Source organism: Cibotium barometz, chromosome 53 (assembly GCF_041138505.1).
Source record: "Cibotium barometz isolate CiBa-2024 chromosome 53, ASM4113850v1, whole genome shotgun sequence".
Lineage (NCBI taxonomy): Eukaryota > Viridiplantae > Streptophyta > Polypodiopsida > Cyatheales > Cibotiaceae > Cibotium > Cibotium barometz.
In genome coordinates, this window is record NC_141098.1 from 16,810,077 (window position 1) to 16,829,534 (window position 19,458).

At 49.7% G+C, this 19,458-nt stretch overlaps 1 protein-coding gene across 9 annotated transcripts in view; it reads right to left on the minus strand.

The window, feature by feature from the left end:
• LOC147608366 (polycomb group protein EMBRYONIC FLOWER 2-like) overlaps window positions 1–19,458 on the minus strand; it is a 152,748-nt gene that overhangs the window by 59,229 nt on the left and 74,061 nt on the right. For all 9 annotated transcript variants that reach the window (XM_086788903.1, XM_086788901.1, XM_086788897.1 and 6 more), the window contains 2 exons: window positions 13,039–13,110; window positions 12,812–12,939 (listed from right to left, as the gene is read on the minus strand). In XM_086788903.1, coding sequence (XP_086645029.1) covers window positions 12,812–12,939; window positions 13,039–13,110 — 200 coding nt within the window. The remainder of the gene's footprint in view (window positions 1–12,811; window positions 12,940–13,038; window positions 13,111–19,458) is intronic.

The following is a 19,458-nucleotide window of genomic DNA, read 5'->3' on the forward strand; positions in this document are numbered from 1 at the left end:
ATTAACCTTGGTAAGACCAAGGTTATGGTGTTTAACACTACAGCTCAGTGGGTTTGGAGATCAACGCCTATTTTCACATATGGGCAGGAGACAGTGGAGTATGTTGACTCATCGAGCTCGTCCGACCAGGCATCTCACTATGGCAGATATCCAGGCCATCCGGTAGAGACCCATGCTAGAGCTCCTAGGATGATTACGACTCCAGCCATATACTGTTGTACTCAGTCACTTTTGTACTCCCCCATATTCATGTATTCATGTATCCACGTACTCAGGTACCCCATTCTGACTAGTAGCATTAGCTTCCCACTCTCCCTAGTTGCTGCTTCCGGATGCCCCCTACTGATGTATTGTGGGGCTAGATACTTACCTTCAGTTCTTTCTTTTCTTTTCCAGACAGTGTATCAGATGTCACATGGTTGTAACTTAGGTCACTTCGGCCTTTTAAAGACGTTAATATAACATTTCATTTCATTTCTCTCTCTCTCTCTCTCTCTCTCTCTCTCTCTCTCTCTGCGCCCCCTTTCCCTTCACCCCGCCCCCTTTTGCCACCCACCCTTGCTCAGGCCCCCAAGGCAGCAACATAACTCTCCCCTGCACCTGTAGAGCTGAGCATCTTGTAGGTCGCATTTTCTGAGTCTCCCCCAAAGGGGAGAGGGTACCCTTGAGGGGGGACTCTTCCACCAACAGCCCTCTCCTTTATCAGCAGCAACACATGGAAAGTAAGAAGTCTTTTGCCTCAGTCACCGCTTCACGATTACCGCCCATTCCTCCACTCGTGAGCAAGCCAACACCATGGGAAGCCTACCTCATGCAAGAACTGAAGAAACTCCAGGGAGAATTAGCAGCACTGAAACACGAGACTATCAAGAAAGATGAACAAATCAACGAACTGAAAGTGCAAGTGCAAGCCATGAAGACGAAGCAAGAGGAAGCACGAGAAGGACCCATACCTACAACACTACAAACAGAAACGACAAACCATGTTTCAAAGGTAAATTCAGTTAACTCACAAGAATTTGTTAAAGAAGTCATATCAGCGGTCAAAGAAAAGGAACGAATGGAAAGTAACAAAAAGGTAATCAGAGTCGGTGGTCTTCCTCAAGGCTGGGATAGGGCAGACATAGCTCAAGAGCTTCGAGAAGACTACATATTAGATACAGATGTACTTACAGCACAACTGAGCAAACTAGTCCCCTTCGTGGACTTAGGAGACCCTATCTCTATTATAGTAAAGGGTACACAGGCAAAAGTCTCCTATATGGACAACAATGAGAAAATAGCAGTGATGAAGCAAACAAAGTCTCTCCAAGGAACAAAGGTATGGATAGCTGATGAACTCACCCCGCTACAACTCAAGAACAGATCGGCAGAGCTGAATAAAGTTAAAGAAGCAAGAAAGAATGACAAATGGGCAATATACAAAGGAGGACAAGCAATCATTAAAGAATTCCGTACCCCACCCCCCTCAAGAGCAAATCCATCCATGGATGAAATATAGCTATTTTTATTTTGAACCTCAATTTCGAACTAGATGCAATAGAACCCATTGTAATTTAAACTCTTAAGAGTCTTAAGAGTTCATTTTGAGTTATTTTTTTTCAGTTTTATGCCTCTTTGGCATCGATACCCAGAGTGGAATGTAAATGGATGTATCTGATCTGTCCCATAGGTCGGATTCGGCCTCCCGTGGACGTTAATATAACTTTCTTTCTTTCTTTCTTTCTCTCTCTCTCTCTCTCTCTCTCGACGAGATGAGGCCCTATATGAGGAGATACAGCTTCACATAAGGACAAAAGATGAACACCATGCAACAGAAGCTTGAAAAGCAATGGACCGAGCAGATGCATGCCCAAAGGAAAGTAAACGCTAAAGGAGGAGAATATGTCCAATTGAAGGGAGAAATGCAAGCCCAAGTACGGGTTGAGATGGAATTAGCCCAAGCCTTGATGCACGCGGAAATGAAAAAAGAGATGCAGAAATGGAAGGATGACATGCTCCGAGAGATTGGCACAACAGTTGCATTGTACGAAGGCACTTTCAAGACATGTCTGGCTGACCACGAAAAAAACATCAAAGAAATGCAAAACACTTTGGAATCATGTAAGGCAAAAGTGGCTGCAAGTGAGAAGGAAATGCATTCATGGGCTGAAATTGCCAGTGCCACAAAGAAACAACTTGAGGAAGTCAACCCATGGATTGAAGTAGTAAAAAAACAGAAGGATACACCAATCAATAAAGTAGAGGTGATGAATGCTACATTGCAAGAGGAAGCCAAGAGACGGGCACGTGCCTTACATGTACGTGTAGTTGGGTGGGAAGATAAGGGAAATCCCCAAAAGGATGCAAAAGCTCTTGCAACAAAAATTGGAGCCACTGATGTACCCATTACAAGAGCATGGCGAGTAAGGAGATATGAAACCAGGGCAAAGATATTGATCATCAGGTTTGGTGACTTGGAGAAGAAGGCGGCCTTCCTCTCCAAAAGGATGGCCTTTAAGGGGGAAAAGATTTATTTGGATGACCTTACACCAGCACAGATAGCACACCGGAAGGAACACATGCCGCGTGTGCTTGAGGCAAGGAAAGAGGGAAAATGGGCGGTATACAGAGATGGCCGAGTCATCATTATAGAGAAAAGACGCGCTTGACGGTGCGCGGCCTATGAGACCTTGCGATTCAAGGTGTGGAATTGCAACGGAGCCCTTAGAACAGATGCATGATACTTTGAGGATACTTTCAGACACAGTGATATTGCTATGTATACGGAGACCCATCAGTGCACAAACAAGAGGCTTCCTGACGTACGGGGTTATAAATGGGAATCAGTTTTCCACCCTCAGCCACGTATAGTGGGATGTACCAGATAGGAGTGGCAATACTTTACAGGGAGGAGCTTCGTGACAAAATACATGTGGTACATAGAGATGCAGATGCGAGGTACATGTGGGTCCGAATATGCAGAGAGGGGCTCCGCGAGCTATATGTGGCGGTATGCTACTTTCCCCCAGCCCACTCCAAGTTTGCACCATCAGGAGCGTCGCCCTATATACCGCTATATGATGATATCATGAGGTTCGCCAACATGGGAGACATTACTATTGGGAGACTTTAATGCACGTACAAGCACAGAACAGACAGAGCTGTATGATACTTAAAAGGCTATGTACCCGAAGATCACGGCAAGGGATGTAGGGTTGCAGAGATCAGCACAGGATGAGCAGGCATTCTCTCACACTCGGGAGTGCACATGGGTTGGTCATATACAATGGCTTATCGAGATGGCAAGGATCAGATGCTCTCACACACTAGAACTCTAAAGAGGGAGCGAGCACAGTGGACTACTTGATGGGATCTCCTTCATTGATACCTGATGTGCGGGGTTTCATGATTTCCAGTAGGCCCATTGGCATAGCAGCCGATCATGCATACCTGAGTTTCACACTAGTAGGTAGATCCCCGAGAGATGGGCCAGCCACTCATCTACCTAGGTACCGGAGATATCAGTTTACACGTGAGACAGTTGGGGTTTACCGAGATACAATATATGATGGCTTGTTCGCTTTAGACCCGCATAGCCCTCTGGACGAGATCACGAGAGGATTGGCAGGTGTACTACATGCATCCGCCTCATATGCGTTTCCCTGCACTATGATCCCTTCCACCCACCCCCACAACACTGCCCCAAAGAACAGTTGGGATGATTAATGTCGTGAGACACGAGCACAGCTACAGCGTGAGATTGCCATTGGCTCTCACACGCATACACAGGCCAGGATGATCTTTCGGCACCTTGCGCGGAGGAAGAAACGAGCCTATATGGCTAAGCTAGAGGAGGAGATCTACCAACTTTTTTTTTTCCCGAGAGAAGATCCTTTCATTAATTATATAAAATCGCCCGTAGGGCTACAAAAGATCCTCTGTGCTCATAAGAAAACAGAGCAGAGAACAAAGCAAGGCAGCCAGGGAGACTCTCCCTAGGTGCTGAAAAATACAAGAATCAGTACAAAGAACTGAGAGGCTATATCATACAATAGGAGGGGGGAAAAGCCAAACAGGTGGCCTATAGTGCCAACGGGGGGACCCCACGTGTAGGGTATAGAAGGGGCCGCTGCGCCAAGTGGTGTGAAAGGCCTGGCGCCGCAAGATCGCCTCATCCCCGAGTCGCCCCGGATGCGGTCGTACTATCCTCGCAAGGTGTGGATGAACTCCTGCCAGATCCCCCGAACAATCTCGGCTGGTGGCTCCAATCTCCCCTCAAAGGCCCTGAAACACCAGGCCCTCCAAGTGAACCATATGGTGAGGCTGCTGAGGAGCTCCCATCGTAAATCCCTCTCCTGTGTCCAGCCGGCGAACGAGAAGTCCGGTGAAGGAACAAGGCGAGGCTGGCCCCTAATGAATCTGATGGCCTGGCTGTCCTGCTCCGTCTCATAGCCCATAGCAGGCCCTGACGAAGTCGACCAAGCAGCGGCACCCCACGTATACATCCCCTCTGGAGAGAGGGGGGACAGAATACGCAGCATCCGCAGCCAAATCTGCTGCGCCTCAGGGCAGTCCCATAGGCAATGTCTCTGTGTCTCCATAGGGGGTGGCCGCATCGGACGCAGGCCGCCGGAAGACCGCTGTAGACAAGCCAGGTGCCAACTGCAGAACCCCTGTGGGCGACCAGCCACTGGAAAGTCGAGATCCTGCGGGCCTGTCGACTAGCCCAAAGCCTGGTCCAAAAGTCCTCCAGGAACTCCGATGAGAGTCCCTGAAGCCGCCAGTGCCCCGATGCAACTGGAGAGACCATCCTCCTCCTCGTCAAAATATGTCGCCCCAACCGAACAGTATACTGGAAAAAGCTGATCTCTGTGGCCTCAAGGGATGCATAAGGATCATGCCACTCGTACTCGCCAGGGTCCCACTGGAGCCGGGCCAAGGGGCGCGCTGCATATGCCCATATACGCCAATTAGAGTCCACATCTGCAGGGTCTGGGTCAATATGCCACTTCCGAGAAGCGGCGGCCACCACCCGTATCCTCTGAAAGATGCACTCTGTAAACAAAGGCGACTCCACCTCCACTCTCTCAAGTCTGCCCTCATCCTGGATCTCATAGTAGAGGCATCTGCCATCCTCAGTGCAAGCTCTGACAGCAATCACGATCTCCAACTGAGTAAAGGCTCCCATCCACCGTGGGGCCAAGGGCTCGAGAGGCGTGAACCACTCCTCTGTGAGTGCCTCCTGAATGTCATCCCTCATAATCAACCCCCCTCTGAAGTGACCCAGCCTCTCCACCTGGATCTCCTCTGGGAGACTACAGAAGGCCTGCCACTCTCCAAAATTGCGTGCTGGGCCTGCCGCCAATGGTCCCCAGGCTAGACGTGGCCGAGAACCCAGCATATGACCCTGCTCTGTGCGAACCAGTGGGCTCCAGATGAGCGGCTGTCTGGCCCGCTCCTCATCACAAGAAGGAGGTCTCTGAGAGAGCCCCGGTCTCAGCAACTCCCAAGCTCTCAGGATGCTCAAGGCAAATCTGTCCTCCCACCCTCTACTAAGGCATGTCCTCCTCAGCTCTATGAAGATCCATCGTATCTCTGGTGCCCAACTGCCCCCTGCTGGGGAAGCTCGAGCCTGTAGCCGCTGCAAAAGAAGCTCTTTCCAAGGCTCAGCGCCTGGAAGCAGCCCCTGAACAATAAGCTTCCCCAATAAGGCTCTACTCTGATCAACTGGATCTATAATGCCCAAGCCTCCCTGGGCCAACGGAAGTGTAATAACTGCCCAAGCAACCTTTGCCCTGGCTGGCTGACCATCCCGCCCAGACGAAAGCAAGTTCCTGATCAGCCTCTGCACCTGGCTGATACAAGAGCTCGAGAAGATCCAGCAAGACGTAATGTACCACATGGTCCCTAAAAGCACCTGATTTGCCACCACCACCCTCCCAGCCAAGGATAGCCGAGCTGTACTCCAATACAAAAGCTTCTTCCGAATGCTCAGAAGAAGCGGGGCTCACGTGACAAATCTAGTCCAATCTGGCATCCCAAATACCGCACTGCTCTGCCAGGAGGAATCCATCTAAAACCCAGGTCTGGGCTCCATGCCGGAGTGGGAGCGCTACTGATCCAAAAGGCCACTGTCTTGCGCCAATTGATCAATGCTCCCGAAGCTGCACTAAAAACCTGGAGCGACTGCTCTGCCCGCTGAAGATTGGCCTCCTAGCCATGCAAAAATAAACCCGTGTCATCAGCAAACTCAGCATCGAGCAGGTCCTCCCCCCTGACTGGGAGCTAGAGTCCTCTCAAACCAACCTCCTCTGCCGTCAGATACATGCTCATAGCCTCCGCAAATAAGAGAAAAAGAAACGGGGCGAGAGAACACCCTTGCGGACTTATCTGGTCAACTCAAAACTCGGCCCCCTTCCTCTTGCAATCAGCACCTGGCTACGAGCTGTGGAATATAGAGCCGCCACCCCTCGAATCCAACCTGGCTCAAAGCCCAGGCGAAGCATAGTGCCCTCTAAGAAACCCCAATCGACTCTATCGTATGCCTTCTCAAAATCGAGAAGCATCACGACCAAGTCCTCACCAAGAAATCTAGCTCGGGCCGTCGCCTCCCAGAAGGTGAAAATGTTGTCAAGGATACTACGCTCCTTGACGAATCCTGTCTGGGTAGCATGAATCAACTCCCCCAGGAAGGGCTGGATCCTCAAACTCAAGGCCTTTGCCAAAACCTTGTAGACAGTATTGAGGATCGTAATAGGTCTCCAATGCCGAATATCATCTGATACTCCCTCCCCCTTGGGGATAAGAAAGATCAAGCCCTCTGAAAAGCTCTGTGGCATCACCCCAGTGTCCAAAACATACTGAAAGCCCCTGCGGAGGCCTGGCCCCAAAAGGTCCCAATAGCGCATAAAAAAGGCAGGCGTGAATACGTCCTCCCCTGGGCAACTATGGCGCGGAAGGACCCTCAAGGCCTCAGCAAGCTCAACCTCTGAGAGAGGCTCACCCAGAACTGTACGCATACGATCTGTGACCCTCCTCTGCACATGGGCCCACACAGTCTGTCTGCAAGCATCCCGAGCCTCAGTGGCTAGCTCTGCTGAAAGAAGGTCTCTATAGAACCCAGTGGCTATGGCTCTGATCTCCTCGGGCTCAGTAGCTACCGATCCGCCGGCCTCCCAAGCTAGCGGACTCCGACTCGAGCATAGCGGGGCCCAGTAATCTCAAAGAACTCCCCAGTCACTCTATCACCAAGCTGCGTCCACTGAGAGGCCTGGCGACGATAGTAAAACTCATGTCTCTGCTCCTCTGCCTCTCTAACCTCCTGACGTGCCTGGCTCAGCTGGGACGCCACCCACTCACATGAAGGCTGCTGCTCCTGAAGCGTGCAAAAAGAGCTGAGCTCGATGAGTCCCTGGGCACACTGGCCTCCTGCATCCTGGTCAGAGCCCTGACTATCATGCCATATCCTCTCAATGTCCTCAGCGAGACTAGGATCTGAAGTACCCTCTCTGAGATCCTCAATTGCAAGCTCGTCTCCCGTGTCCTCTCCTCAAGAGTCAAAATAATTGGCGCATAGTCTGAAAAAGAGGTGCCAGCGAGAATGCCAACGGAGCCCCCTCACTCCCCTAACCTGTCGCCTACATAAAAGCGATCAATCCGTGATAGATTAGTCCCTCCCTGTCGGCGATCCGACCGAGAGAAACTAAGACTGTCCTGAGAGCGGGAGAAGGCCTCGTGCTGCCATGCATCAATGATCCTCAGTGTCATGCAAAATCGCTCCCAAGCTGCAAGCTCCGTACCGTGCACTGTAACATGACTGCCTCCCACCCTATCGGCCGGGTCCTCAAGCATGTTGAAGTCTCCCCCGACACACCAATGTGCGGCCTCTGGCAATGCATCCGTAACCTGGGTCCAAAACTCTGCTCTGGCACTAGCATGGTTGTGCGCATAGACATTGAGCACGCCAAAGAGCTCATCACGCATCCTCAGAATGACATACTGTGCTCTACCAGGCACAATGATCCCGCGATCCACAATGGCCTGCCACCATACATCCGCAATGACCATACATACTCCTCCCTGCCCACCCAAAGGGCCAAATCCTGCAGACCAAAAGGTGTCCCATCTACCAGGCATCACTGAACCATATCTCCGGATCCTGCTCTCACCCAAATGGTGCTCCTGCATCAACAAGATATCAATCCTGCCCCCAACCAGGCATCTCTGAAGCTCCTGCCTCAAGCAACCTCGATATCGTATATAATGTGCACCGCCGAGGCCCTGTACATTCCATGAGATGATCCTCATGGATGATCTGCTGAGGTGGATGCTGTCTCAACCGTATGGCGGGCCTTCGCAAGCGGCTTGGATGGAGAATAGTCCCCATCCGAGCGGCTACGAATCTGCCCACCCGGTGTACTGCAAGAATCTCGGATCAGGCGCCAGTGGCTGTGTCCCATGGCGACTGCCTCCCACTCAGACAGAGCACCCTCGTGTATGCATACATATCCAGGGTCGCGTGCTAAGTCTGCCACAATGCGAACGACCAAATGTCGAATCCCTGAGGCATCCACACTCCCGGGATCAATGAAAAAATGAGCCAACTCCCATAGTCGGCCTATCACATCTGTCACCTCCAGATCGCTCACATGGTGAGAAAACTCAACTGCCTGAGTCTTCAAAGTGCTAAGAGCGAGGTCCAGGGTCCACTCCCGGTCGCATGGGCCACAGAGAGGGAATGAGAAGGCCACCGTTGAATCAAGTGCCTCCTCCCCGCGGGCAGGAGGTATCACTACATGAACTCGGATGGGTGCTGGCTCATGGGGGCCCTCTGCTCCAAAAAGCCGCGTGAAGGAGTAATCAAAAGCCTCCGAGTGCAGTCTAGTGTCGAGACGACTCAGCCGACTGCGGATAGAGGATATCCGTGAAGCCCGAATCGGCATGGTAAGTCTCCTCTGCGGTGCTCGAGCAAGGTCTGTGCTCAGAGCCCTCCGGACTGCAGGTGAACGCCAGGGGACTGCCAGGGCCTCCCGAGGAGCTGAGGCGAGCGGGGGGGGAGGGAGGGGGGGGGAGAAGGGGGTGGGGAAGGAGCCGCTGCCGAAGGAGGAAGCGAGGGAGGAGGCGAAGGAGGAAGCGAGGCGAGAGGGGGGGGCGGGGGGAGGGGGGGTGGGCGTGGGGGTGGGGGTGGGGGTGGGGCGAAGGAGGGGGTGCTGGCATCTCCTGGTCCTCAGTAGGCGCTGGGGTCTCCTCCTGGAGGGGAGCAAAGCTGTTCCTCACAGGAACCCAGTGATGCTGAGTCTGTGGCTGCTGCTGCAGCGGTCTCTGGGCGTGCTGCTGGGGCTGTCTCCCTCGACGGCGCCCCTGTCCAGGCTGCCACTCCGAGGTCTCTGAGGGCAGAGCAGGTGTCCCGGAGGCTGCCTGTCGAGCCGCATCTGTGGGCGGGCCATCAGGGGCCTGCTACTGCGGTGCAGGTCGTGGTCTCCTGCGAGGGCAGGCCTTGGCCAGGTGGCCGACCTGTCTGCAAATAAAGCACTGGTTCGGGAGCCTCGAAAACTCCACTCTCTGATCAATCCATCCCCCCCCTATCCTAGGTAGCTGAATGACCTTCGGAAGGGAGGAGATGTCAGGAACCAAGACTCTGACCGAAGGTAGCCCAGCTGCTCTAGCCACCACTGAGGCTGCAGTGGGGCCAGTCTCGAGCACCGAGCCCACCAGTGCTCCTAGCCTCGAAAGGAGTGGAAGGTACTCGCGGCGGAGTCCACGGAAGCAAACAGTAACATGGAAAAGGCGCTCTCCCTGCCGCTGTTGGGTCAAAGCCATGCTACCAAGGTCTGAAGAATGCCCGAGCGCCCCTGATGTCAAGGGGACTCATGGCAAGGACCTGGGCCACGCTCTGGGCAGTCTCGAACTCGATCTAGTAGTGTCCACGGCCCAGAAGCTGAACGTCCAGGATCTTGCCCACATCTACAAGAAGGCGCGGGCCTGAAGAAGATCCCGGATCTCCCCTCTGCTGGGGCGAGTGCCGACTATACGACAGATGGTGGAATGTGCCTGGAGGCGTTCCACCTTTGCGGCGAGGCTCGCTTCCTCCTCTGGCGAAAGAGAAGGCCTGCTGGGGGTATCCTCAGGGGCGGTCGAGGGGGCTGCGGAAGAGTCTCTCCGAGGTGGAGCGGGAGGAGCCTCCATCAAAGTCTGAAGCTGTGGCGAAGGCGGAGCGAAAGCGAGACCTGCAAGAACCGAGCTGCTCGAAGGGCGGAGAGGGAAGGCGGAAAGTTTTTTTTTTTTTTTAAGAACCCCATGGGGGTGGAAAAACCCGGAGGGGGGGGGCGGCGGGAGCAGAACGAAAGGAGAGGCAGGGGGAGAGAGAGGGCTGGCGGAGGGGGGGGGGACCGGGCGCTGAAGAGGGGAGGGGGGCGCAGTGGCGAGCTGAAAGGGGGGGGGGCGCTTCAACACGAGAGGGCGAGAAGGCGATATGAAGGGGGGGGGACGATGGCGAGAAGAAAAGGGGGGGGCGCCTAAGTGAGGGCAGGGGGGGGGGGGAAGGGGGCGCGAGGGAGAGAAGGCGAGGGGCGAGCAGGCAGCGGGCGCAAGGGTGAAGGCGGGAGCTTCAGCGAGCGTGAGGATGGAGATCTACCAACTCTTCTTGGGGAAGGACAACAAGAGGGCATGGAAGATGTTTTAGGAGAGACAACCTCGTACTCTGATTACTGCACCTGAGGCATGGCATACTTATGCTAGAGAGCTATATGATGCACCAGGATAGCCCCCCACCCCCCCTCCACTGGGAGCTAGACCGGCTAGCAGCACCTTTTTTACTATGCGAATGGTGCTAGATGCGATAGACAAGTTACAGAATGGAAAGGCACAGGATCATGATGGGCTAGTTGGAGAGCACTTCTCATATGCACCAAACACTTTGGCTCCACTCATCGTACATGTGTTTAATCGTGCCATTTGTGAGGGTTTCCCGACAAGCTGGACAGAGCATATCATTGTACCACTCTTTAAGAGTGGGGACCCCATGGTACCAAGCAACTACACGACGATCATGATTGGTCATTGCTTGGCCAAACTATATGGCTCTATATTGGAGTCGGAGCTGAGCCGATGGGCAGAGAGGCATGGTCATCGAGCACATGGACAGGCTGGCTTCAGGAGAGGATTTAATACCTTGGTTCACATACTGACACTTCGGGCACTTATTGAAGAGGGCGGGGCACAGAAGAGAAGGATATACCTTCGATACCGTACCACGTGCCAGGCTTATGCACAAATTGCATGACATTGAGGCACCCGAGGATATGCAGTGGGGGATATATGCTTTGTATGAGTCTGTGACAGGCAGAGTCCGAGCTCCAAGCGGACTATCTGATAGGGTGACCAGCATGACAGGGGTGAAGCAGGGATGCGCGCCCACCCTCTTTGGACTGTACATTGTTGCCGTCTGTGATTATGTAGACAAATTGGGAGGCCCAGGGGCATGCCTGGCAGGGGTGTTGATACCCATCTTGTTATATGCTGATGATATTGTTCTAATCTCAGACTCTCCGGAGGGATTACAGAGACACCTGGATGCATTACAGGCTTTCTGTGCGGATAGAGATCTGACAGTGAACCTTGGGAAAACCAAGGTTATGGTGTTTAACACAACATAGGCATTGGGGTGACGAGATCAGAGCCTCAATTCACTTTCCGAGGGGAGTCGGTAGAGTACGTCAAGTCATGTCTACTTGGGAGTTACTTTCACAAGACCGCGTTTCCCCTTAAGGAGGCAGCAGCAGCTAGATTAGCTCAAGGGCATGCAGCCTTGGGGGCACTTGAGAGGCAGTGTGCACACATACAGTTTCAAGAGCGACGCACCAAATTGTGGCTATTTGATACGCTTGTCACACCGACCCTCGTGTACGGAGCTCCAATTTGGGGGCCCAGCATACATCACAGATCTCAGAGAGGGACAGATGAGGGATGGAGGCAAATGGAGAGACCGCTGATTATGATGATTGCCCGCATGTTCCGGAGCAAATCATCAGTATCACATGAGATTGTTCGGGCTAAGCTGGGTGCCCCACCAGTAGTAACCGAAGCTGACACCCTTAAGGATAAAATAGGTTATCAAATGAAACACGCCTAGTATAAGCCACACCAAAGGGCTACTAGTTAGTATAAGTTATTTTTCTTATGAATGCGGTCAGTAATTCAAAAAACAGGCTTTCCTTTTCTGCATTGAATTATCATTATCTTTTACCTCTCACTTGAGACAATGAGGAATACGTACGAAAAACCTCTTAGTCTATCTAGCTGGGCTCTTGCACACGAGTTTGCCGGTTTAGGCAGTCTCTTGCAAGGCTTCATTTCAGCTAGCTCCTAAGCAAGACCATTCCCTTGCTGGGAAAAACTGTTAAATTAAACAGCTCTGTTTGCTAACGTGTGATGTGTTCAAATGTTGAATAGATTTGATTTTGTAAAATCGGCAGCTCTAAAGAAGATTATTTACCTTTGCTTATAAACCTCACAGCTTATACATATGTTTGAGTACGTTTCCATCACCCCCCCAACAAAAGGCAGACAACATAATTTCTTAAAAGTCTTCCATATCCTTGGCTAGCCTAAAAGTTGAACCAAAAGAGAAACACACGGAACGAGTCAAAATGCAAGGACACGAAAATAGTTTGCAAACACTGTTCACTAAGCCACCTTTCCTCTCTAGCATATATTGAGATGAACACGAGGTAGTTTAATGTTTGTTAAAAGCCTGATACAAGAAAAAAAGGCCAACGTAATCACAAACCAAAAAAAAAAAAAACTCAACACAAGCTGAACTCAGAATTACCTGCATGCCTGTGTGAGAAATGAGCAGTTCGAGACTCTTCCACAACTAAAGAGGCTCCCACTTCCAAACCTAAACTTATTAGTGCTTCTTCCAACCTCTTCTCTTGAGAGACATAGCTGGAGCTTTGCCTGCCCTCACAGATACAATTGTTTTGTATCACAAAGTTTACCTGATTTTCATAGCCATACTAATTAATAGATAAGTTACAACATAGGTTTTACACGTACCACACTCTTTGCACCAGATGTGAGGGGCATTGATTGAAAATTAACATACCGTCCATCCAAAGAATTCACAAGCTGCACCAACATTGTAAACGTAATGTTTAATCTTCAGAGCTTCATATGTCAACATTTACAACTTGAGAAATCATGAGAAGAAGAAGAAGAAGATATATTAATGTCTACTAAAGACCCAATGGTCCTATGAGACCAAAGTGATACAATAATGTCCACGAAATATCTCATAATGGAACGGAAAATAAAATAGAACTCAAAACTATATCACTGGAGTCATACGAAACTGTCTATGGAAATCTCATCATGGAATAATAGGAGCATGAAACATGAAACATGAGAGAAGCATCACACCCAATAGATGGTATAGCACTCACCAAAATATCAAGCATGGGGCTAATGAGTATGGCCCAAAGGTCTCCCTCAACTACGTCACATGGAAAGGTAGCTCAATGGCGTTGGAGCATGTCTTGGATCTAGAGCCCATAAGTGGATCGTGTCCGACATCGAGGGGGCCCAGGATGACGGGCACATTGGAAAGCACAGGCCTGGTCATAGGTAACTCCTCTAGGGCAAGGTGGGTCCGAATCAGCCCGAGATGGATCCATAGGATCCAATGTATGGGTATCCTACTCCTAGGTCCCAAAGAAGCTGGTTATGGTCGGCTTTGGCAAGGGATGAATTAGGGTGGCTAGGGCCCAAGCTCTCTCAAGAAAGTGTCCCTGTGCTTGCAGAGCTCGTGCAAGAGAAGCCGTAGGTAGCGCTGGTCCGGGAAGTCGATGATCCTGGAAAGTGGGCCAACTCCCTCATGGAACAGATAGTGAAACCTCCCATGGATCTCACAGAATATTGGGCAAGTAACATGTAACGCTCCTCTATCTCAACCTCTGTGTGGCATAATTGGCATGTCCTCTCCTCCCTTGGTCTCCATATGAGCTCCTCGACTCTAAAGACGTGCTCAGCTTTCCCTCTCTCCACACTAAGGCGGTGGGATGAAACCCGTATGTGGCCAGTCGCAATCCGCATGGCATAGGACATGTAAACGCTCAGGTAGCCCAGCTACTGGATGAACCCATCCTCAGTGAGCCTGAGGAAGTGATCCCTATAGAAGTGGCTCTTCGGTGAGAGCTCCCAAGGTGTGATCCATGTGCAATCAGTGTAGAGGTTGAGAAGACCCATAGTTGTCAAGTACGATACCGTACGGTTCGTACGATACGATACCGTACGGAAAAATACGGTACGATATAATTTTTTTCTTATCGTACGATAAAATACGGTGTTTTAAAAAAATACTTATAAACTTAGGTATTTTCAAGTCAAGATATGGAGTATTTTAGAAAGGAGGCAAGCATCATAGTACAGAGGAAGCTCAAACAGCCATAGATAAGCCAAAAAAAAAGACCATTACCTCCCAAAAACAAAACAAAAAAAATTGGGAATTCAATTATTTTTGAAAAAAAAAGAATTCGAAAAAAAAATTTTAAAAATCGAACGAATCCGTACGAGTACGTATGGTATCGTACCGTACAATATTCCGTACGATAAGGCGGCGTACGCCGTACAAAAACAACCCTGAGAAGACCTAACCAGATAACCTGGTTGGTGTCCTCATGAAACATCTAGAGAAAAGGGGAGTCCAAACTGTATTGAAGGGGTGGGAGGTGGCACGTGCGGAGCCCATATCCTAAGAACCAAGTGGAAACTAGGGCATACCATACTCCAAGGTGTTCTTGTTCTAGCTGTCTCAAGGACTCTAGGGCAAGTCTCGGGTACTTGCAATGCTCCGTGTGACTGATGCGATCGAGGTATGTGACTGTTTGGAAGGGGCTACAGCAAACTCTGCCTGGATAATCTCATGGGGGACTTATGGTTTGCTGCGGATCATACGATAGAACATCATGACCTGGGCCCTCTCAACTCGTTGCCAATCCTCATCAGATAAATTTGGCCCCAGAAGGCTGGTACACACATCAAAGCAAGTGTGACAAGGGTGTCAAAAGGCCAAACCTTCGTCCTCCACTCTTGGAAATGTGCCTGGAAGCACTGCCACTCAAGTAAGCTCAAGGCTACATATCCCTGTGTCACTCTGGCATGTGCTATAGCAACCATGGTGAACCTTGGGCCATTCAAAGTGACCAAGATAGACAGAAGAGGAGACTATGTCCACACGATCCCCTTTGTATCTGAAGCTCAATATGGATGTGAAGGAGCAAGAGGTATTGCAGATCATTACCTGGGTTTTACCAAGGTTAACTGTGAGGTCTTTCATCTCAAACTTCCTTTTTACATGCTCAATCTTATCCAAGTTGTCATCCCCAACAATAAGATCATCTACATAGATGGTGATGATCACAATACCCTTATCACTCTTGCGTACATACAAAGAGTGATCTGCATCTACCATATAAAAACCAATAGTAACAAGATACTCAATAATCTTGTCATGCCATTCTCGTGGAGCTTGCTTCATCCCATACAAAGTCTTACAAAGCTTACATACATACTCCGGGTGACTTGTATCCTCAAAACCAGGTAGCTGATCCATATACACTTCTTCTTGCAAGTCACCATGCAAGAACACATTTTTACATCCATCTTCTTGCAAGTCACCATGCAAGAACACATTTTTACATCCATCTGATGTAAAAACCAACCTTTAGTTGCAACCACCGCAAAATCACAACTCTCATAGTTGCCGTCTTTGCAACTGAGACAAATGTCTCCTCATAATCAATCCCATGTGTTTGCGCATATCCTTTGGCTACCAATCTAGCCTTATACATGCTTATGCTACCATCATTGTTATGTTTCACTTTATACACCCACTTACAACCAATAGCTTTCTTGCCTTCAGGCAATGGCACCAAATCCCATGCCTTATTTTCATACAATGTATCCATCTCCTCATCCATAGCTTTCTCCCAACACACATTTCCAATAGCCTCATCAAAACATGTGGGTTTCTACAACCTGCACAACTTTTGCCATATAAGCATAGTGATGTGCCGCATAACCATCAACGTAGAGGCCAAAAGTGGGTGATAGAGAGCATCTCATGCAATGTACGTACTAGGGCTCTCGCTCGTCTAGTGATGGACTCATAGAGGGCGAGTATGCTCCAAACCATGTCAGATAGGCCTCCCATCTCCAGAAGACGATGTAGGAGGTGGGCTCGGGGTATGGTATCAAAAGCTTTACGAAAATCCACAAAGCAGCAGTAAATCCTCTTGTGTCGTGCTCTACCCTCCTCGATGGTGAAACCAAGGGTGACGATGTGGTCAAGGGTAGAGTAGCTCCTCCAAAAGCCTACCTATCCTAAGGCTCTGCATCCATGTCTCTCTGTGAATGAATTAAGCTTCGTCTCTAGCACCAATCTCAGAAGTTTGGCCAATGTGTGGCCAATCATGATTGTCCTATAATAATTAGGATCAAGGGGATCTTCGGCTTTGAGGATGGAGGTGATGGTGTTAGCAAATGTAGGAGGGGGACCTGGAACATCAGACAAACACTTCAAATATACCAAATAGAGCTAAGATACACAACGGAAAGAAACCACAATAAAACAATGACACCGCATTGAGCCGGAACGCTCGGCCCCCCAAAGGAACTTCTTTATAAAAATAGAAGCTGTTATGCAAGATATCTTGCACCAGATTTTCCACAAAGCATTAGCAAAACAGCACCAAAACCTGTCCAAAACAGTTTCAAAACAGCCCCAAAATCAACGGGCAACACTGGAAGAAGAGAGAGAAAGAGCTATGCTATACGGCCAAGACTGTACGACCAGCAGACAGCTGTTGTGCGGCCAGCGCAAAGAAACCCCTATAGTCAGTTGTACGGCCAGCACACAGAAAGTCACCTGCAGTCGGCTGTATGGCCAGCGCTAAAAGAAGCCTGCAACCCCCCTGTACAACCAGCTGACAGCTGAAAGAGAGAAGTGTTGCTGTACGGCCAACGCTGAGAGGAAAGAGGGAGAGAGCAGCTGCCGACTAGAAGGTGTGAGCGCTTGATGATCAAAACACTGGCCCGTCCCTGCTTTTATAAAGTCAACCAGCTCTATATTTGGGTTGTTCTTTTCCTTTCTGCCAAAATAATAATATGTCCAGCCCGGCATTAAAGATGTGTCAACACACTGACTTATAAGCATTATAAGTCACTTTGATGAATTAAATCCCATGGTGCTCATGCTATGTGGCCATATCTTTCAAGCCAATCCATGCCAATGAATGCTTCAGCTTTCTTCTATGGAAAATCCCCATTCTCACCTTTGTTCTGTTTTATGTATGTGCTTGCCCCAAAACATTGATCAAGACTGGTGAATGGACCAAATGGTGACAGCAAACCAAGAGGGTGGAAATCCTTCACAAAGGGCTCTATTGGACATGTAGGCTAGTAGGGGCACCAAGGTATCATCGGCATGTGAGATGTACTCAACAATGAGTGCCACGTGATAGTAGGCCCACCCATTACATAGTCTATGAATAGCCTTGAGGACCATGCCCTTTTGTGAAGGTGGTGGAGCAGGGATCCGCCCCCGCCAAGCTTCCTCCAAGCCTCTTTGCAATTCAGGCCTAAGAAGAGTTGGTATAACTCATCCTCTTTCCGAGAGTACAACTTTCAGTTCTTGCATTGAGTGAGAAAGAAAGATATATTAATGTCTACAAGAGACCGCAGGGGTCTATGAGACCAAAAGTTACAAGGAATTCATGAGCAACTGAATCATGGAATAACAACTTGAGAATGAAACAAGAACTAAACTAAAATTGAGCTATCACTGTTGAAATTGTCAAAGCAAAGCCATATGTGCTACACCTAGGCTCAACTATAAAAGTGCAATACATCCTTATAAATAGAGATAACACATTACTATGTAGCCCTCCCTAGCATTCTCCCTATGGAGTCTCAGCCACATGTATCTAGCCTTCTCATCCTTTCGGACCACAAATAGGATGGTCCAGAGGTGTGATCGGAATAGTACTGCTACTCCCCTAGATCCTCCAACTCCCCCACATGTCCATGTCTCCCTTATGTAGCGGACATCCATACATACCCTGCTACATCTGGTAGTCCCCTTTCCATGCTTTACTGTGTCTCTATGGAGATGATGACATCCCTATTTGTAAACAACTTTGAGAAGCTTCCTAGATCAGACCATAAGGTGCCATCATTGCAATTCCATACCTCCATGTCCAGGATTCCTTTGGCCCCATAGACCCCGCACCCCTATTTGGGGTGTAGGTCTCGGATGATCACTCTGCCATCTCTGTAGGCTGCCCATCTACCTTCATCCCAGGCTTTCTTCACCTCTGTCATGCCTATCTTCTTGGATTGGTGTAAGGTTATCTTCAAGATACACCTTGTATTCGGTGACCTTCTTGAGCTCCCACATTTTCTGCATGAAATCCCTCTTTTTTTGTGCATCCTCAAACTTCACCATAAGATGATTTTCTTCTCCTTTTCCACCCTCCACGCATCTATGTATGTTGGAACCTCACTGATCCCATCATTCCACATAGTTTTCCCATGTCTTCTTGAGGTGATGCTCCCACTGGGAGACCCATGACCCTCGCAATGAGGGCCTTGCGCTGCCTTCTTTGGTTTTCTTCAAAAGCGTCCACCATGATCTTGCGTGCGTTGGTTTATTTTTCTTTATCACCTCCACCCAGCTCGAAGTAGCTGCGGAGCCTTTCTTTTAGCGCCTCCTTCTCGGCTGCCACTACTTCCTTGGTGGCTTGTACTTCTTCCACCCCTTTGTCCAGTGCCTTCTTTCCTTCAGTCATGTTTCGTCCTCCTCGATGACACTGTACAAGGAGCTAATGTCCACTGCTGGTAAGAGAATTCACTGGACACAGGGGCGTATGGATCTCTCAAGTGACCGTACCTAGTCTCTGGTGATTCCGCATGTACAAAAAGCCAACGGGTCTAGCTGGGGTCCGATGTCGAGTGGACAGTCACGAAAGGGGTCTTAAAGAAATATGTGATGCATTCCCATCTCTCGGGCAGCTGTCTCTGTTATCTGTCTCTGTAGTGGCTAAGCTCAAGTAGGTAAAAGCCCGAGCATCTGTAATCTATGTGGTGTATCACCCATTACAAAAGGCCATTTCTAAAAACACTAGAAACATCCACAGATCTTATAATAGACTCGGCATCAAAAAATGTAGTGCTCCTCTGACTCTATCTCCTCGGTGCTGCATTACCTGCATATTTGTATGTCCTGTGGGATGCAATCTGCTCTCCTTGTCTCAATACAATGGTGGTGTGAAGATACTCTGAGCTGACCGACGGCAATCCTCATGGCATGAAGCATGTATCTCTGAAGGTATCCGAGCTTCTCAATGAATCCATCCTCAGTCGTCCTCATGCAGAGCTCTCTATAGAACTGCAGCTTCATAGGAAGCTAACCTGAGATAT